Here is a 22,122-nt window from a genome sequence, read left to right on the forward strand (position 1 = left end):
GTAGCCTTCAGATGCATACAGGGTCTAGCAAAGAGACAGGAGTCTCCATGCTGGGCCTGTGGGAGCCAAAGTGACCAGGAGCAGAAATGATGAATAAAGCAGAGGAGACTGGTCAGGAAAGAGTGAAGGGAGTAGGTGTGCAGACACCAGCAGAGGACCAAGAGGAGATCAGTCACTAGAGCTGTCTCAGTTGCAGAATTTTCTGGCCATGTGTTTCCTTAAAATAACCCCCATATCTTTATGACATCCATACAATCTATGTATGGTACATTATATTCTATGTTTATTGTTTATATATCTTTTTTTGAATCTCCTGTCCCCCAGCGCCTCTGTTTTTTCCAAAATGGTTTTATAAGTAGAGTTCTGTATTTTTTTCCACCGTCTGTATCATTTTAACAACCATTTTTCTATTGATGGGAATTAGGTTTCTAGGTTTTTTACTATTACAAATAATGCTGCAGTGACTTTGTGCCTATTTCATTTCATATTTGTATTATTATTTCAGTAGAAGAGAGTAACACAGCTGAGACAGCTGAATCATAAGGTATCTATATTCAGATACAATTAAATTATCCTTCCAAAAGCTCGTACTAATTTACTGTCTCACCAACAGTGCATGAGGGTGAGAGTGCATCTCACACTCTCATCATCACTACAAAGCATCATATTTTTGATGTTTGATATCTGAGCCCCCAGTTTCTTCCAGACCCTTCTCTGTCACATATTCTGAGCCTGACTTCCCTCCCTGCCCCCAACCACACTCTAAGCAAAAAGTAATTAGATGAGCACTTAAGGTGCGGCTCTGTTGTGAACTTGAAAAGGTCATCTTTGAAAGCAGAAAAGTATCCAAGGTCCTAGAACACAGCTCTAGCGCACAGTGGTAGAATTATAGACAGAGACGCTGACTATGCTTGGCCCCCCTTACGTACACCCAGATTGAGTCCTGAGACTGCCCCTGCCTGTGCTCCTCCTGCCCCTGTCACAGGTCTTCCAACCAGCATATTCCCCCATAGGGGATCAGGAATAAAGCACCAACAGCTATTCTACACGAAGGAGAATGCCTGGTCAACTTAATTTACAACAATCTTCTTCTCAGTTTCCTTTTATTAATGTTTAGGCTATAGCTTGCATTTTTAAAATACACACAGTCTCCAGTTCTTTTTGGAATGAGGCAGGGTGCAAATAAGCAACGAACACATAGAAGAAAACAGAAACCAGGCGAAGTAAGGGAACCTGCAGCAGATTCTGCTTTCCACATGTGCTTCTCCACTTGACGTGCCACGAGTACCCCGTACAGCTTCCCTCTCGTGTAACTGAGACTTGTCCCACTTCTTCTAGACTCTGGAGAGCAAACTGCAAATCTGCAGCTGACACAGCAGCGGGAATACCTGCACTCGCAGAAGGATGGCAAACAGCGGGAGTCAAAAATTCACAAACCTATGTATTTTATCACTTGTAAACCAACAGTCCTCCTCCAAATACGGAAAAAATGAAATTTGCATATTACTTAGGCAACAAATTTATATATTTCTGAGAAACAAAAATTACATGAGTAATGTACCTCAGACATTGAGCCTTGGCTCAAATACTTTAAAAAAAAAAATCAGTTAACTTTATAGATAACCAGTAAGCTATGGATGTAAAAGAGAAACAAACTTTTGGGAATTTAACCTGGTGTATCTGGTGAGGTGATGAAGAAAATGTGAAAATGTCATTTTTCTGAACAATTTAGTTTTACATTACTGACATAATCTCAGCTCTATAAATTACATAGAGAAATAATATTAAAAAGAAATACTCCAAAATGTTTATGATGGTTGTCTAGATCAGTACAGTCCAACTGATACATAGACCAAAGTTATGAACTCTTTTCATATACCTTTGAGAATATGTCCGTAAGCGTGAATGTCAAAGCTGCCACTTAGAGGTGGAGATGCTGCTTGAACTCTTTCAATACGAATCTTTGACTCCCCCGGCCAATTATTTCCTCTGTAAACAGACTCATTCTCTGTCTCGTTTGTGATTGTCTAGTTTCCAAAATAAATATTGATAAAATGATTAAACATAACAATGGCTAACCGGATTTCTATTTCACTGGCATACAATCCTGTGACATGACATAAATGAGCCTCAGGTATTCAGGACTCCTCAGAACATTAAGGAGAGTCACATAAATCAACACAGGCCATACCTATATAGCTGCGATAATGAGGCCCAAGTCAACTCAATCATCTGTGCAGCAATCAGCTGGAACCACAGTAATACCTCATTAATTCAGAGTGTACCTACCATCGCTCAAGGAACAAATATTTACTGAGCAGGCATTCTGTTCAAGGTACAATGCTAATCACAATGGGAAGGCAAAGAAACATGAGATACGGTCTTGGCTATCAAAAAATTAAACACCTTTTTGGAGAAATAACATATGGAAGCTTGAAAACTTAACTAAAAGGAAGCATATGATCAATACAGCGACTGATCCAGACTCAGGAAATACCTGTCTAATGTTGAGTGTCAGTCAACTGACAGAAGAAACATGTGCAATAAAAATTCATAGATTGTAACTCGAAGAGTGAAGATGATATTCTCCTGCTTCTGATCCCTGCTAATTTTGTGGAATTTAAAATTATAAGCTCTAGGGGACTTCCCTGGTGGTCCATCAGTTAAGACTCCATGCTCTCAATGCAGGGGGCCTGGGTTCGATCCCTAGTCAGGAGACTAGATACCATGTGCCCAGTGAAAGATCCTGCACGCGGCAACGAAGACCCCACGTGCAGCAACTAAGACCGGGTGCAGCAAATACGTAAATATTTTTAAAAAATAACTATAAATAAATAAAATAAAATAAAATTATAAGCTCTATTGCCCACATAAAGGAGTGAACGTAAGTGCCAAAAGACATATGCAAGAATGTTCAGAGCAGCTTTATTTATAATAACCCCAAACTGGAAATAGTGCAAAAGCCCATCAATAGAAAGGATAAACGGTTGTATATTAATACCATGGAATATTGTACAGCAATGAAAAAGAACGAACTATAGCTAGCTATACGCAACAGCATGAATCTCACATTATTAAATAAAAGAAGATGCAAAAGAGTACATACTGTATTATTCATTGATATGAAGAGTAAAAACAGGGACTTCCCTGGTGGTCCAGTGGTAAAGAATCCGCCTTCCAATGCAGGGGATGCGGGTTCCATCCCAGTCGGGGAACTAGGATCCCACATGACACGGGGCAACTAAGCCCACACGCCACAACTATTGAGCTCGTGCGCTTCAAAGAGAAAGCCCACGAGCCGCAAACTACAGAGCCCACCTGCCCTGGAGCCCTCGCGCCACAACTAGAGAGAAATCCATGCACCGAAACTAGAGAGAAGTCTGAGTGCCACAATGAAGAGACCTCGTGCTGTAACAAAAGATCCTGCATGCCTCAACAAAGATCCAGCGCGCTGCAACTAAGACCCAATGCAGCCAAAAAAATAAGAGAAATAAATAAATAAATATTTTACTATTTAATAAATATTTTTTAATGTTTATTTTTAAAAAAAGAGTAACAACAAGCAAAACTAATTAATGGTAGTAGAAGTCAAAATAGTGGTTATCTAAGGGTGTGGGGTAAGTAATCTAATGACAAGGAAAAGGCATAAAGAAAGCTTTTGGGGGGGTCTAATGATTTTCTTTATCTTGATCTGGGTAGTGATTACATGAGTGCATTTACTTTGTAAAAATTCATGGACTTCAGCAAGATTGCAGGATACAAGATCAATACACAAAAACCAATCACATTTTTATGTATAAATAACAAGCATGTGGAAACTGAAATTAATACAAGACCCATTACAATGGCTTCAAAGAAAATGAAATACTTACATATAAATCTAACAAAATGTACTGAATCGGACCTGAAATTGCAAAATTGCAAAATGCAAGATGTAATCAAAGAAGACCAAAATACGTTGGACAAAAAAAAAGCAAAGAAGACCTAAATAAATGGAGAGACATATTGTGTTCATAGATTGGAAGACTCAACATGGTAAAGGTGTCAATTCTCTCTATAGGTTTATATGCAATCTATAGGTTTAAATGCAATTCTTATCAAATTGCTAGCAAGATTTTTGTAGCCATAAACAAGCCTATTTCAAAATTTATATGGAAAGACACAGGACCTAGAATAGCTAAAACAATTTTTCACAAGAAGAGTAAAGTGAGAGGAATCACTCTTCCCAATGTTAAGGCTCACTACATAGCTACAGTGATCAGAAGGGTGTGGTATTGGTGGAAGGATGGACACATAGAGCAATGGGACAGAATAGAGAATCCAGAAATATATTCACACAAATATGCCCAACTGACTTTTGATAAAGGTACAAAAGTAATTCAACAGAGGAAGGATAGCTTTTTCAATAAATGGTGCCAGAGCAAATGGAGGGATAGGCAAACAAATGAACCTGGACCTAAAACTTCACATCTTATACAAAAGTTAACTCAGAATGGATCATGGCCTTAAATGTAAAATGTATAACTATAAAACTTTCAGGACAAAAACAGAAAAATATTCAGGATTTAGGGATAAGAGTAGAGTTCTTTGACTTGAAACCAAAAGCACCATTCATAAAAGGAAAAACTTGATAAACTGGATCTCATTAAGAGTGTTGTTCTATGAAAGACCTTATGAAGATGATGAAAAGGCAAGGTACAGACTGGGAGAAAATATATGCAAACCACATACCTGACAAAGGACTTATATCTCGGATATATAAAGAGCTTTAAAAACTCAACAATAGGAAAACAGTCCAATTAGAAAATGGGCAAAAGGCATGAACAGATGTCACAGAAGAGGATATATGGGAGTTCAACATTATTAGCCATTAGGGAATGCAAATTAACACCAAAATCAGCTAACAGTATATACCCCATCAGAATGGCTAGAATAAAAAATAGTGATAATGCCAAATGCTGGCAAATTTGTGCAGACAGTGGATCACTCATACATTGCTGGTGGGAATGCAAAATGGTGCAGCCACTTTGGTAAAGAGTACGATAGTTTCTTACAAAACTGTACACGTGCTTACCATATGAACCCATAATTACACTGATGGGCAATTAACCCAGAAAATGAAAACTTACATCACATGGAAACCTATAGATAAATGTTCGTAGCAGCTTTATTCATAACACCCAAAACCTGGAAACAACTCAGATGTCCTTCAAGGGGTAAGTGGTTAATAGACTATGGTGCCTCCATCCTATTAAATGTTACTCAGTAACAAAAATGAACAAACTATTGATACACACAACAACTTGGAGGGGTCTCAAGGGAATTATGCTGAGTGAAAACAGCCAATCTCAAAAGGCTAAATACTAGTATGATTATATAAAGTCTGATTCCTTTTCTACAACATTGTTAAATGCCAAAATTATAGAGACATTAGTGGTTGCCAGACATAAGACTGTGCAGAAGGGAGGGAGGTGGGCGTGGCTGCATAAAAGGGTATCATGAGGGATCCTCGTGATGGAACTGTTCTGTGGGGGTCAGCTGAATCTACACAGGCAATAAAAATTGTACAGAACTACACATGCACAGGCACACACAAATGAAAGCATGTAGAACTGGTAACATCTGAATAAGTTTGGTAAATTGTATCAATGTCAATTTTCTGGCTGTGCTATTATGCCAGAGTTATAAATGTTACCATTGGGGGATAATGGGTGAAGGGTATGGGAATATTTATGCATTATTTCTTACAACTGCACATAAATCTACAATTATCTCAAAGTTACAGTTTTTAAAACAATTCATTAATCTGGACATTTAACGTATGTGCACATACGTTATTAGATTTTGTTAGGGAGCTAAGAGACTGAAAAACATTTACAAGACATTTATCTTGAATATACTAAGACTAAAACATTGGGCCTGGATGGGGTAAAAGCAATTTTCGTGGAACACTTATAGTTTTTCAGTCTTTTTAATCATAAAACTGTTAACACAAAGTTCTCTGTGAGACTCAAATTATAATATTTAATTATTATTTAAACTTTAATCTTGAACTTATTATACTTGGTTTTGGTTTGTTGTAGGAAATTATATTAACTAATTGTATATTTTTGTAAAAAATTAAATGTAAGAATACTCCTCATAATTTTAACATTTAATACAGATCTTATACCCAAACAGTACAAAATACTGTCCAGATCCTTTTGGAATTATGGAAAACCATCTCTTTCCCCTTGTATCAATTTTGATACAGATAAAAAATAAATGGTGCTTATAACAGAAACAATTTTAAAACATATGCAGAATCTCAAATTTTCTTTAATAATCTCTGTTCAAAGATCTTTATTGGGAGAGCCCACAAATTTTTCTTTTACCTCAACAGAGAAAACTCTACTTAAATTTGACTAGCTGATTCTTAAGGCTATTTCCTCCTGCTTTTTTTCCCATCGATATATTTCATTAAAAAATTTTTAATGTTTAAAGTGAATTTTCATACTCAAGTTCAACAAGCCTCTAAATCTTCATTTTATCCTTAGAATAACTGTCTTGTTCTATTAAAAGATATCTAATCTGTGTGTCAGTTCTTCACACAAAAAAAATGTTTTAAGTTTACTAGGTCAAGGCTAATGTTTCATAAGTTGAAAATAGCTACTCACAAAATTCTAAGCTTACCTGCCCAAAGCTCACAGCCATCATGGGTATATTATAACTGCAATTACATGATGTCATGGTGACAGAATATTGGTTGGTTATACTTGATCCATTAATTTTGGTCTGATTCACCTGAAAGTGCTTTAAAAATATTCCTTTATTTGCTAATGCTGGAAGTCTTCTCTTTGGCATTTCTAAAGAACATAAATAAACAAAGTAAATGGGAGATAAAATTGCACAGCTTGTGCTGCTAAAAAGAAAAAACATCAAATAATATCCATGTGTCATGGAATAAGCTGTTTAAAATCAAATTTTAGAAAGAAGAACTTAAGGAAAGTAGTTTGTGAAGCTTGGCAAACCTTCACTTCTAGAATATAAAGCTTTAAAGTCTTTTGATATATGAGCCTCATTGGGTAAAACAAAATACTGAAAAGCCACCAAGCTCTGGGCTCTATGCAGCCTTCTGTGGGCCAGTTAGTTTTACTCTGTTGTAGGTCCCTGAACGTGGTGCTCACTAGGACGTGTGTTCCATGAGGGCAGGCCCAGGACTGCCTGGTCCTCTGCTCTTTCTTTGGTACTAGACACATTGCCTGCCACATGGTAGGTGCTAAATGAATGTTGCTTAAAGAACCACAACCTTTATCTCAGCACAAATCAGCTGTCTTATGTGCTCCACCAATCACAATGTAGGTCTGGTGATAGTGGATTCAAAAAGAGTGACTCAAAGTACAGTAACATTTAGTTTTTAGCCAGTTGAATCATGACCTTGCACTTGAAAACCGTTCCAAAGGAAAGGATTCCAAAACTCCTCTGAAATATGGTAATAGTCACTTATTAAGGTGACTGTTCGGAGTTAGGCTGATTTTTAAAAAGATTGCAGTTTAATTTTTATTATTTTATTAGCATATCTCACATATATGAGTCTATTACCTAGAAAAAAATACTAAAACTATGAGAAATAAAGTTTTCATTTACAGTTTTACTAATTATCACAATAAAGTCCATGGAAAGTTTCAGCTCATTCTTACTAGACAGACGTCAATGTCAATAGTTGCCTTTCAGGAACAGATCTCTATCTTGGTAGTTGATTTCTCAAAAATCAAACAAGGCAAAATTAGAATGTTTGCCACAGTTTACCTGTAAACAGAATCCAGGACTATAAAACTAATTCCTGCTTTAATGACAAAGTTTACATTAAGGATGCATTTATCTTTAGAATAATCACCTGGTCCTATTCATTAAAAAAAATATGATTTAAACCATAGTATTATTGAGATGAAAGAATGACAATATTGAGAGATTAATGTTTCTATCTAACCTACAGAATATAAATAACGTCCACAATAAGATTTTAGTACAAAGTAGGCTTAGAAGGTTTAAGTTTTAGATATGAAATGATACAATATACCATCCAATGCTGCAATTGTAGATGTCTGTCCAATGTATACAATATCCACATAGAAAGACTGTGATTCTGATGCTTTCTGCAAACTAATCCTCTGAAGAGAAAAACTGGTCCCAGTGTATTTGGTTTGTATGAGATCCAGAAGGTCTATACAAGTGTAGGTCCAGCTGAAATATGGTTGTTTAATTAGGTGTATAGATCAGTTATAATGTTCAGTGTAAACAAATACATTATAAAAAGCATTAAAATCTTAAACAGTAAAAGTTTTTCTTTTCCCACAAGAAGACCATAAGCAAGCTTTATTAGCACAAAAAAAAAAACAGCCACAAGGGACAGCAAGCAGAAACTTCACATTGGCAGTGAAAGGTTTAATGTTGCATCCAAAAGATAGGTTTTCTTTTATTTGTAACCTTGGCAGTAGACATAGGAATGTAAAATAACATTCTGTAGTGACAGGTAAGTAAACTAAGGCGCATGCACCTTGGTGGAAAGCATATAGAAACAAGACACAAGAATGAAGCAAACCATTTTAGTGGTGCCAGGGACAGAGCAGCAATTTCAATCCAATACTAAGAAGCAAAACTGGAGCTTGATAATACTTCTGGAAGAGCTCAGTGGAGTTGCATTGTCCCCTATAACTAAGGGACAAAAGGTGCTAAAGTTATTTATGGATACAAATGGTTGCAGAGTGCCTTCTAAACGTATAATTTAGATTCAGAGTTTCCATTAAATATTAACTGCATTGGAATCTCATAAATTACATAAGCAATTTGGTTACAGGAGTTTGTAATAAAGAGATAAATACTGCCATTCAAATAACTAAATACAGTTCAACAATAATCTTTGCATCAGCTATCACTGTACTGATTAACTGACTAGTTTGGGCACCTTCTATTCTCATTTTGAAACTTCATGGTTTACAAACTCATCATGGGATCCACCTCTAGTGCATCAAAGCTTAGACTGACATCATTTTAGAAAATTATATGCAGAACTACATTAAGTTAAAGTGCTCCTTAAATTAAAAAAGTATTTTGGGCCTCTAAGTAGACTTCTACTACTAATTATATGATTCCAAAGTTCTAAAAACTACTTAGAAAAAATGGTACACTGAGCAGGACCCTTTATAAGAGAAATGGAGACTACAAATGGTATCAAAACTTAAACAGCACATAGTGCTTTTGTGGCTAGATAATTCCATTTTCCAAAGGAAAACCAGATTTTACTTCTGGGATTTTGAAGCTTGATTTACAGCTACAAACATCACTGGTTTTGGAGGGTTACAGAACAATGCTTGAGAAAAAATGGCACTTTTTGACACTAACAATGTACTGAAAATAAACTAATGCTAACGCACCTAATTGATCTAAGTAGACTGTCTGATCTACATAAAAGCAGGTCTAGAAATACCAGCTAGGAGCAGGAGAGTTTATGTTGCCTTGATTGGTAATAGTTTTTAATCAGAGAACCACCCTCTTTTAAAAATCATGATATTCTTGTTGAAAGATCTTGTAGCATTTAGGGTAAAGGAAGCCCATTAGTTCCATCAAATGTAGGGCATCTTCAGATTACGGCACAGCAGAAAGACTGTAGGCTAAAGGAAGGACCTACTTAGTGATATGATAAGTGATGGTTTGACTAACATGGAAGAACTGAGATCTGTAAAATCTTCCAAAATCCTGTTGCAATAGAAGAATGAAATGCATACAGGTGGTGGTGATCAAAATTAAAATTGTGATTCCATTGTTCAATTTGGGCATGTAGGGATGTCCCTTCAAGAAGGACTTTCACTTCATAATTATCCATCACGGGATTATCCCTGATTTGAATCAAACTGGGTATGAGGCAGTGGGATATGTTCATTCTGTGCATAGACTTTCCATGCTCCTTGCCTATTAACATGGAGAGGACTGTCTTGACCCCTGGCATTGTTTCTTCCTATGTGATGGCCAACAGAGAGTAGTTGTGGCCTCTTCTGAGTCAACAATTACCCTAGGGAATTGCAGAATTGTTCCCACTCACTTCATTCATTCCAGGAGCTAACTTCGATCCCATTTTATATATTGGATTAAACTGTGCAATAGCCTCAAAAGATCTATTTATGCATGGGGAGGGGGAATCAACACTTTCTTCAGTACTCCTCTGTCTCTTTCTGTCTCTGTCTCTGCTTCTCTCTCTTTCTGCCTATCTTCCTCTTCATCTTCTGTGGAAAACAAAGATGGATCAAATGTATAAAACATGCCCAAAGTGCAAACACAGGAGCCATACGCTGTTTGATCAGATGCCACTGGAGGGTGAAATCCGAACTGTCAGGAAAAGGACATTCTTTTAAAGCATTAATTCAGGAAGATTACTTTTCTTTCATTGGCGGTGGGTGGGGAATCGGTTTTGACTCCTTGTTTTAAGTTTTTGTTAGAAAACAAAACCCAAGAGTGTCCTGCAACTTTCTCAGAGAGCAGCTTCTTATAGTTCGTGCAAACACTGTCCACTTCATACACAGAGCTCACTCAGCTCTCTGTCCTTTGAAGTCCACTTCAAGTTTACCAAACTTCAGTATCTGATGAACTTTCTCTGTATGTAAAAAATTTTTCTTTCTTTACATCCTGTGGAAGCATGTCTAGATCTTATTCGTGGGGTAAAACACAAATAAGTATCTTTTAATGCTTATTCCAACAATCTAAGGAATATTCAGTGGGAGAATTTTCACGTGTCCTGAAGAATTCTTTGAAAGGCTCTTCTTAAATATATTCTCTTTGACAAACATCTCTTGGGTATCTACATTTTAACCATGGCTACCTACCTCATGGTTAGAGATTCTGACACCTACATTTAAAATCAGCTCCCAGTTGCCCTCACTTTATCAACTGATCAGAAAATCTGAAGGGCATTAGGGCCATATGGTCAGGATATGATGCCAGAGGGGTATGCATCAAATACAATATTTTATTTTGAAAACTGAAGACTATAACTTCCCTTCTTCCCTTAACAAAAGGTCATTCCACTTCTTCAGGGAGAAAGCCATAAGCACTGGCAAAATTTCTTTTAAAATTTCAGGTTAAAAGGCTGGGCTGGGGGCACAGGAGGGGGAGGTATCTAAGGATACCCGTATCCAGGTCTCACAGTTCCAACAGGCTCTGTGTGTTCCCACCCACCTGTCTGTTCCATCGCCTGTCACTGCTTCTGTCACTGACCCAGTGGGCACATCTTGTTTTCTCCTGATGGAATTCAGGGACTTAGCTCCGAGGGAGCATCTACAGGCCACAACTCTGGTTGTCTCCCCACTTCACCCCTTTCCTCCAACTCATGAGGGATCCATCTGAAAAGTTTTTTAAACCTTTAACAAATAAGATTCCCCTTATAGTCCAACATATTTCTATGAGTTTTGGAGTATACACATTTCTAAAGGTATGGAATGAAAGCTGGTCCCTGCATTTTGAAAATAGTGTTGGGATGATCAAGAAAGCAGGAAGCTTGAAATTGCGGAGTTGGAAGTAGTTTCTTCAACCAGAATTTTCATCCAGAAGCGAACTCCCCCATCAACACCACCTTTTCAGGAATTCCCTGGTGGTCTAGTGGTTAGGACTTGTGCTTCCACTGCAGAGAGCATGGGTTCGATCCCTGGTTGGGGAACTAAAATCCCACAAGCCGTGCAGTGCAGCCAGAAAAGAAAAAAAACTGCCTTTTCTTTCCATCTAGTTATTCTAATCTCCCTCATCATTTTACCTGTTATTTCTTGTCTTTGTTTTGTTTTGTTTATGGTTATCATTTGGTTCTATTCTACCTTTGGATCATTTTCTCTTCCCTTCTGTCTGAATAGTTAAGCCGAGGCACTGACTCTGCCTCACACTTGTTCCATACACGGCAGTTCTGAGTGTTTATAATCCCACTCCTATGATGAGAATAGAATAGTCCTCTCTATATATTACAGAATGACAGCAACTTAAATGTTACATATTAAAGTACAATGAAAACTATATAGATTGATCCAGGATAGAGAAGATTTTTTATGTAGCTATGACAGAAAAAAAACACAAAAGAAACGTATTAGAAATATTTTTGAAGACATGGAAATCATACCATGGGTATTTTATGACATAAACTTTACATGAAAAACAACGTTCTAAAATTGTGGAGAGGAAATGTTCTATATCTTTACTGGGGTAATGATTACATAACTGTATACATTTGTCAGGCTTACTGAATTATGCACTTAGAGTAAATTATGACATTATGTAAATTACACTTCAATAAGCATGACTTTAAAATTTATGAGGAATACTTTTTAAAATAGAAAAGTTGTATGTGTGTGTATGTGTCGTCATTGTTTTATTGTAAGTAAAATTTTTGTGTGTATTGTATATGAAAATTCAAAGTCAAGATTGACAAATTTCAGAAGATATAATAATTAATGAAAAGCAAAAATCATTTTGCAGAACTAAATTGTGCTTGAGGTTATGACAATCATAGTCATTAAACAGCTTTCTCGAGACTCATTTAGTTTCTCGCCTTATATTTCTCTAACTGAATTTTTATGTGTCTAATTTTGGCAACCAAACCAAGTATTTAAGAATATCTTTTCTCCCTTAACTTTGGTATGTTCATCAAAATATTTTATTTTCTTCATTTACACATTCATTTTGTTTTTCAGTGATCAAAGTCTAATGACAATCTTGCGCTAAGGCAGTTTCTTTCTACCTTACTTCAGTAACTAGAAACATTATTAGATTTAATAATATATAATTTAAATTCTAAAGTTTACCACTGTTTTGTCTTTTAAATGGTCATGGGTGATGATGACACTAGACCAATTTTTATTTTCATAATCTATAGATTTATTTTTGGCACAACTGTCTCTGTTAGGAAGCTTATGTAGAAGGCAGAAAAAATTGCAGTTAGATCCACGGTGCACACGATTTCTCAAAAACAAACAAACAAACAGAGTTTACCTTCATAGTTTACATACTATAATTTAAAAATTTCAAATTCATAGTGTAACTTACTTGTTTCCATACGCAAAGTTATATGTAAATTGTGTATCAGTGCTTCTAGTAATCTTGCTTGTGTCTTGGTATTGAAATTTTAGACCAATATAATTTGCCAAGAATCCTTTGTATGCTAAACATAACTACACAGAAAATATTTAAAAAAAAATCAGTAACAATATCTTACCAATAAATTGTTTTGTAGCAATTCAAATGAATTCAATCCAATCCAATAAATATCTATTGAGCATTTTTTATACAAAATGTATCAGAACACAGAGGAAGGAATGATTAATTTCAGACAATGAGATGCAGAAGAATTGGGGAAGATTTTATAGAAGAGGAAGGAGTTGATGTGACCTCACAATTAATGATTAATTCTTTTATTGTTTTCTTAGATATGATTTCCTTAAAAATATGGAAATAATTCACTCCCTCTAGTCATGGAGCTATATAAGGATTAAGGCCAATTCTAACTAAACTGTTCAATGAATTTAAAACTCCATTACACATAGAGAAGACAGAGAAACATTCAGGTAGATTAACTAGGATGTGAATGCAGCTGAACGTTTAGAGATGGACGAGTCACCATACAATAGTTATTAAATACTAATTTTAATGGTCCACAACTCCTTAAAAATGCCAGATATATTTAGAACTCAGAAATTTAGAACATGTGTTTCAAGTTGAGAATTTTAAAACAAGAGACAGGGTAAATCTATGATTGCTAGTCTTAGATACCTATCCTAAAACTGCCATCTCCTCTGCTCGTGATCTTCCTTCACTTTTCCATGATTGGATGGATACCCAAGATCACTCTATGACGGCTATCTATTTTTGTTTCTTCTGAATTAATGAAGGAATAATGAGGAGATTATATATTTTAAATTGTTTTAGTATTTACATTTGTGTGCAAATAATTTTTTTTCTGAAATTATAAGATAAAGCAGAATACATGTGCACGGTACTACGTATTTTTTAAATTTCTTTTTTTGAGAATCAACAGACGAGGAAATCACAAGCACAGAATTGAAGCATGGTGCCTGTCCAACGTGATGTGACTTCACATGACAAGCAATTTTCCTTGTCTTAAAATTTCATGAAATTTTATTACCAAGGTATTTTACAAATTTAATTAGCATATCATTTTGTTGAGCTTACCTGATTATAAGGAAATAATAAAATGTCTCCATATGGTAGTCTGTTTGGTTTAACATCTGCTGAGTCAAAAAGAACAGCTGGGTTTTTCAGGGAATAACGACCACAGTAAGCATCAGTTTCAGCTGTCTTTTGCCCTCTATTAATATGCTCCTACAGAAATAATATTTCAAATGAAAACATGATTTATCGCCCTGCTTTACTCCCCAACATCTTCACCTAAGTCATTCAAATTTCAACTCAGATCCCACTGCTTCCCAAACTGCTTTAACTTGGAATGTTTTCTCTCTTCTTTTAAAGTCTAAGGCTCTCATCCTATAACACTCATTTAGATACATATTCATATAATCCCTTGTATCTGTATTTGACTATTTCCCAAGTCCTCTCTTTCCCCTTATATTATGAACTCCTTAAGGATATTTATTCACTCCTTCCACAAATGATTTTTTGTGTTCATTCCATGCCACATTTTTGCTTGTTTGTTCATTTGCTTGTTTTTTGTTTAATCTTCAGGGTTCAAATAGTGAAGAACCCTATCCCTACACACAGGATCCTACCAGTTTGGGACAAAGGAACCAAGGATTATAAAACCAAGGCTGAAAGGAGGCATCTAACTCACATAAAAGCATCAAAAAAGATGACTCGGAGAAGTAACAAATGAATTGCCTTTAAGAATAAACAGGAGTAATTTAAAAGGAAAAGGGAGCCAAGGGCATCAGAGAGAGGGTAAAATATGTGCAAAGAAGTGGGACGTGAGAGAGTGGTGCTGGGAAACTCAAAGAGTCAAGGTAAAGTGTAGCCAAGAATGTGTGTTGTGATGATGATGATGATGGGAGATGAAGTACGAAAGGAGTATAAGGGAAACTACTTGTTCAATTGTCTTGGCTGCAAGTACTACATTCAGGATAGGAGAACCCAAATATATGTATATTTATTGAAACAAGTTGAAAACGTAACCCATTAAATGATTTTCCCTTTTCTTCACTAATAAATCTGCATAAAGCATGACATGATATATATTTTTAAGGACTCACTTATTTCTGGGGTATTGATCTGAATTGAATAGCTAGCCTATATATTCCTTATTCCTACGGTATTCACTTGGAAATGGTGAATATCTGGCTTTCTCAAGTCTTCAAAATAAGAATTAGGAAGTTAAGTATAGTTTAAATTTATTGTACATCAAAGAAAAATCTTTGTATTTCATCAAGAAATAAATAATGACTAGGCACTGTACTAACTGACCAGAAGCAAGAGAAGCAATTACTATATAACGCTCTACTACAAATGGTATTCTCTGAAGCCAATGAGGAAAAAGAATATACTCTGCATCTAAATGAAGACAGCAAACAAAAAACCCTATAGATCTCACATTTACCCATCTTGCCTACTTTCTCTTGATTAAGAAAATTCATGTGTGTTTTTACAAATGAGTCATTTTATAATGCAGGAAGATGCTAGAACAGCCCTTACCAATAAACGTATGACAAAATTATACTTGCAACTTGACTTTAAATGTTGTAGGAATTAATGCTAATTCAAAAAATGACAAAATTCCAAACATTTGTATGATTTCTTATCTGGTCCATTTCACAGTTCATTCAATATTCCATACCAGGTTAAAATCAGTTTCATAATCTCTGAAGTATTTCACAACAAATCCTTCTTCAAAGTTTGCAATTTGTGGTGGACACTTAGCGCTAACCATTTCTTCCACTGCTGCCTGAAACTAAATTAACAATATGAGCTTTAGTAACTTCTTTATGAAGAGTTAGAACATTACTAATTTAACTACTAATTCTACTAATTAATTAAAAAAGTAATTTCATAATTCCCATGTTAGCCATAATTATGAGGTCATTTCCTAAATAATTTCAGGTTAACGTGATAATTTCAGTATCCAATGACTGTTTCAAGACTTTTATTTTAGAATGACAATAGTTATATCCAACTGGCTGATCTTAGCTTATTTAGTTATTACATAAGGCAGGCATATTGGTTTAGTAGTTTTTTAAAGACAGCAATGAGGCAAACCTAAATGAATTAGCACCTAATTAAACAGATTCCAAATGAATAGTTTTCCCAATTAATGCAAAATTAACTGGAAAAAATATATACTCCAATGCCTTGTTTCTCAAAAGAAGAGATACATATACTGTAATCTTTTACTATTATTTAAGAAATAATAATTCTGGATTATATAGGAACTGGCACACATTCATGAGGTCTATAATTTCCATACCATATTTCTCTGATAAAGCACAGATATTTAGAATTAAGGACTTGAAATAGTGCATGATCTTCAGTCATCAAACAAATATTAACTCAAACTCATTGTACAGGTAGTTGTTGAAATGCAGTAATTCACAAGCAAACATTCCTCATGAGCAGCTGCCCCATATGCAGATACCTGGATCCTGTTGGCACAGATCCAAGAACTCCCCTTTCACTCCCTCTGTCATTGTGATATTTCCTCCCTTCTCCACTCACTATGAGTTGGCTCCAACCCACCATGCCAAGGAGGAGATGTATTGCTACTCCTTAAAATGTGTTTTTATAGAAGGCTGATGCTTAAGTGGCTTTCTGTTTAAAAAACTAACACAGAGCATACTTCAGCTTCTGATGACTGCAGCGTAAGAGGCCTAGAAGTGATCCCATCCCAATTCAGTGTGAATGTGTCCAAACTGGGTTTTCCTTTGGTTTGTTCTGTAATAGCCAGTGTGACATTGTTCCCTTCAAATACTTCATAACTGAGCAGATCGAAGTCTCCTGCAATGAAGTACCAAACAGAATTTGAAGAAGTTAATTAATTAAATACCAATATATCCATAATAGAAACTCAGATGTAACAAAACTGGTTTTATTTGGAATTGTATTATCACAAAAAAAAGGATGAATGGAGAAGATGCAGATCCTTGAATCTGAGATTTAGCCATAGTAGAAACAGCAAAACAGCAGTGCTATATATTTAAGGTTCTGTTTTTGTAGCGTAAAAGGAAGTTTTGTAAGATAAACAAAAGTTGGCATTGGGATCATGAGGTAAAAATCAATGGGCAATAAAATATTCCAAAAATTCTTTAAGTTTTGTTCCAGTACCATCATCTTAGTATAAAGGGCTAGCCTGGGAAATTGCTATTTTCTTTAGTTACAAATAGAGTACAAAGATGAATTCCAGGAAATAGCCCCATGCCTGTGAACCTTGTTTATACAGTCTCGCTGAGAGAAATAAGGCCTTGTCCTCACATGTCTCTCTTCTTTGGGAGGATGCTTTAACAGTGGAATCCTACTGACTTTCTCTGTTGGGTAAAGTCCTAGAATTTGCCCAGTTATGATTTTGTTACCATATTTCTTAAGGTTTCTGTTGAAGTCTTAAAATTTCTCTCTGATCTAAAAATATGTTTCTGAGAGAACAAAGATAACCATATCTTCATTTAGATAGCATTTTGACAATCTAACCTTTGGGAAATTTTTAGAAATTCAATTCATGTTAAACAAAATTCTTTACTCTCTGCTCAACAATCAAATTAACAACTTCATAAAATGAGACATAAACATTGAAGTAACACTTTACTTATATGAATTGGAAAATAATGACTGTGCAAAGAAAGCAAACACATATTCAGGGACCTATTTCATGAGCTAAATATCCCAAATACCCAAATTGGTTGCTAAACTTGGCTTTAAGACTTGAAAATGTGACACTTGAAATTGTTAAGACTTGAGGGCTTCCCTGGTGGTGCAGTGGTTAAGAATCCGCCTGCCAACGCAGGGGACACGGGTTCAAGCCTTGGTCCGGGAAGATCCCACATGCTGCAGAGCAACTGAGCCCATGTGCCACCTACTGAGCCTGCACTCTGGAGCCCGCGAGCCACAACTGCTGAAGCCGTGCACCTGGAGCCCGTGCTCTGCAACAGGAGAAGCCACCGCGATGAGAAGCCCAGGCACCGCAACGAAGAGTAGCCCCCGCTCACCGCAACTAGAGAAAGCCCGCGCACAGCAACAAAGACCCAACGCAGCCAAAAATAAACAAATTAAATAAATAAATTTTAAAAAAAACTACAAAACTTGCAGAAGAAAAATAGGAAAAAATTAAAAGAAAAAAATTGTAAGACTTGAAAATGTAATAAGAAGTTAATAGCCATTACTTGAAAAGGATAAAGAGGTCAAATACTTTTGGAAAATGCTGTATTAAACACAGGTGCACTGCTGTTTTTGTTTTTTTGTTTTGTTTTTGTTTTTATTGTTATTTTTGTTTGTTGCTCATTGCCGGAGTCCTTGGGGATTTTAATATTCTATAATGAGCTCCACCAACCTTCAAGGAGAAGCTGTGGTATACAGTGTTTCCCACGGGGATTTGACCAGAGAATCCTTTTATCAAACAAGATCTAGCCAGACTAGTGTCTCCTGAGAAATACTGATTCACTTAAATTTCATTTCCAGAATTAATATCTTCACTAATTTTTGCTAAATGTAAAGTAGGCTATTATACTGATAGTGTATTTGTAGTATATAGAGTGTATATCTCATGCATTGGAGTTGTACACTCCTTGAAGTACAACTAAAATTTAAATTACAATAGAAAAAAATTAACCATTTATTTCTGTTTCTCCTGAAGGTGATCAAGGCTATGAATCCATTTACTTTCCTCTGTCATTTTATGGCGCTTTTACCTTTTTCAGTGGAGTTGCGCAGGATACAAACTTGTTTCCTAGAAAAAACTTCACAGAATTGCAAAATGAAATACATGCTTACCTCTAGTTGATATAAAGGTTACCATGTAAACATAGCTCTGAGGATTTTGTGTTCTTATTACTTGAACTGCATCCGGTTTTATAGACCAGAGGTCATTCAAGGCTGATTGCAATATGAAGTCAGAAGCATCAGCAGGTAGCCAGACTTTTCGATGAATTAACAAAAAATTAAAGTCAAATGATTAGGGGTTTTAAAAAAAAAAAAAAAAAGAGTTGAAATCTCTGCACTATCACAGCCAGCACTGATGTCTCATATTTGAATTTTTTAAAGTACCTATAGTCTGTACCATCAGTTATCACTTAATGAAATTACATTCTGAAATTGATTCAAATTCAATAATATTGAGTACTTAATTGGATTGTGATCTATCGAGGATAGGGCTCATATTTTATTGTTTTAATATTCCCATAGTAATAAGCATTGTATTTGGCAAACAGCAAGCACTCATCAATATTTACTCATTGAAACAATTAACAGAAATAGCAAAATTATTTTTTCAGGGTTTTTTATAAAATACAGAAATGCAATATCTTCATTAACAGATAAATTAGTGTCTCATAGGTCTTTGAGAAAATGAAATGTATATCTCTATAATGGTGAACTTAATTCCTATTAACTCATACCTGTGAGTCACAGATACATAAATTCCTTATGTGTGTTTAGATATGCATTTATCATGATCCTTATAGAAGAAAATAATAGTATATATCTGAAAGCTGTTTTTACTGATGCCATTTTCTATTCCAGTCTGAAGAGTTTTCTTCATAATATATTTTTTTGCTTCTTTGTCTAACATACTATTAAAACTATATTTTCCAGACAGTAGAATTTGACTAGAGCAAACACCTTTTTATAGTTTTGTCTATATATGAAGAGTAATAAAATCTCCCTTATTATTTACAACTTACCAGTTTTTTCCATGTTATAGATTAATCTATATTGGTAAAATGAACATAAATTAGCTTCCACACATGGGCCGGTTACCATGATCTTCTGCACTTCATTGGTTGCATTAGTTGTTTCCCAGTTTTCCAATGTTATAACCTATTTCCCAATTTAAAAAAGCATATATTTACTATATGGAAAAATACATTTTAAAGGCATCATAAGTCAGCTATTCAATGCCTCTACATTGCCCTATCTTATTGCAAATGATAAACTATTTTAATGTGTAAGTCATCAAACAACAGACTCTTTGGTTTATAATTACAGATATTCCAAGGCACAATTCAGTAATTTTCCATGACTGTTTTCCCCCAAAACAGTATCTTACCTAGTAAAATTAATAACCAAATAGAGCTCCTATCTTTGAGCATTTACTTTCTACAAAGTGAATCTATAATCATAGCAAACCTGTACTTCCTGGACAATTGTCGACTGGGATTTGATCACTTGTTCTTCATTCACTGCATCTTCCGTTTGTTGTTCAGTATAGACATTTCTATACTGGTACAGTCCAACATCCACAAAAGCACTTAGTCTGTACTCCTGCAGCAAGATTTCAATGTAATATCTGGAAAATAGTGTAACTCAAGAATGTAACTTTTTCTCCAGAGCACTTGTCATGAATTTTTCTTTCAATGAATAAAATTCCAATATGATATAAAACACCTGCTTGTTAAATGATTTATATTGAAGTATCCCTGATTTTAACTATTAAAATATTAAGTTTCATAGCAGTTTGCTAAAAGAAAATGAATTATGTAAGATATCTGCATTAGAGATAAAGAGAACGATGAATTCATTCAGTTTAGTCAATAAATATTTATTGAAAAAGATACTATCCCCTATCTTCAAGGATCTTAAAACAAAATTACATTGTAGGTTATAACATAAACTTCCTGGCACAAAACAGAGGACACACAGAGGTTAAATACTTTAACGTGTGTAAGAAAATGTCAGGCAGACTTAGACATACCATATATTTTGTATCTGAGTGGTTGTATGTGTCACCGATGAAAGTTCTTACTCTAAGTTCCTTAAATATTGTCTCCACTTGTAACTTGGGAAACAACACACTGCCGCAGGAATCTTTTACTGATTAGATTGATGATGGCCCTCTAATAAGCTGGATGAGATTCACACCTTAAATTTGGAATTCTTGATTCCTGAGGCCCCGTGCCCATCATCCAAATGCCTATCCAGGATAAGGTGTTCACTAATCAGCTGTTACAGGTGAGTGAAAAGCTACTGCTTCCCTACCTAAATCTCTGTCAGTGTAACCACTGCTCCCATCGTTGGAGAGGCCAGCTAGGAGTTCCTTTAAATTGCCTCACATCATTCAACAGATACTCTTGTAAATGGAGAATAAGTATCCACAGTTCATGTAAGACTGTGAATGAGGGGTATTTATTACCTCCCATCTGGCAAGGATGCTGGGGCTCTGGGTCATTTCCCCCATAGAACTGATACTGGAGGATTACATCAGGCTTTTGGCTGCCTTGAGAACCTGTTTGCCAGCTCTGTCAAATCAAGGTGGGCAATACTAATTAGGGGGCAGGATTCGGAGAAGAACCATTAAATTCTGTATCCTTACTGGCAGCTTAAAAATATTTTAAGGCACTTTCTATGTGCTAGACACTAAACTGAGCACTTCACAGACATTATTATATTTAATATTCACAAAATCCTGTAAAATATGTATTATTATTCTGTTTGATCATATGAATAACAGAGACTAAGAGAACTTTAAAGATTGAAAAATTATTTAAAAGTTAGTCACTGAGGTAGGATTCAAAGTAGAAAGTGGGTGACCAAAGCGATATGCACTTAGACATAAGGCTATATTATTAGAGTAAAATGAACTGGCAAGACAAGCTACCTTTGGAAAGGTCCCAGGGACCACTGTGCAATAAACCAGCATGAGTGGCCTCAATTTCAGAATACACAACCATCATTATAAGTGCCAGTGTAAATTTCAAGCTAGTTTGCAGAAGCACAGATACCAGGGGCCAGATGTATTACAAGTCACCTTCATGCAAGCTCTGTGCTCTTGCCAAGCAGGTAAATTGGATTCATTTTCCAAGGTCAAGGCAAAGCCTGAAGGTGTATTGACACTTAATAGCAATAGGAATTAACGAGGTACTCCATTTACTCTGAACTGGCCCAGTGAACTTGGTTAAAAAAGAAAATGCTTAAGTTTAGGAAGAAGTGATAGTAGAAGGAGGCGGAGAA

The 22,122-nt window shown here is 35.5% G+C and overlaps 1 protein-coding gene and 1 pseudogene across 1 annotated transcript in view; both read right to left on the reverse strand.

The window, feature by feature from the left end:
- The window catches only part of PKHD1L1 (PKHD1 like 1), a 150,854-nt gene that overhangs the window by 92,391 nt on the left and 36,341 nt on the right, over positions 1–22,122 (reverse strand). The window contains exons 15-25 of the mRNA XM_036830501.1: positions 20,302–20,461; positions 19,857–19,992; positions 18,949–19,092; positions 16,808–16,965; positions 15,812–15,925; positions 14,200–14,349; positions 13,057–13,181; positions 8,060–8,223; positions 6,673–6,845; positions 1,880–2,027; positions 1,234–1,388 (exon numbers count right to left, since the gene is read on the reverse strand). Coding sequence (XP_036686396.1) covers positions 1,234–1,388; positions 1,880–2,027; positions 6,673–6,845; positions 8,060–8,223; positions 13,057–13,181; positions 14,200–14,349; positions 15,812–15,925; positions 16,808–16,965; positions 18,949–19,092; positions 19,857–19,992; positions 20,302–20,461 — 1,627 coding nt within the window. The remainder of the gene's footprint in view (positions 1–1,233; positions 1,389–1,879; positions 2,028–6,672; positions 6,846–8,059; positions 8,224–13,056; positions 13,182–14,199; positions 14,350–15,811; positions 15,926–16,807; positions 16,966–18,948; positions 19,093–19,856; positions 19,993–20,301; positions 20,462–22,122) is intronic.
- Positions 9,542–11,221, reverse strand: LOC118883750 (annotated as a pseudogene).

The sequence above is a fragment of the Balaenoptera musculus genome, chromosome 17 (assembly GCF_009873245.2).
Source record: "Balaenoptera musculus isolate JJ_BM4_2016_0621 chromosome 17, mBalMus1.pri.v3, whole genome shotgun sequence".
Lineage (NCBI taxonomy): Eukaryota > Metazoa > Chordata > Mammalia > Artiodactyla > Balaenopteridae > Balaenoptera > Balaenoptera musculus.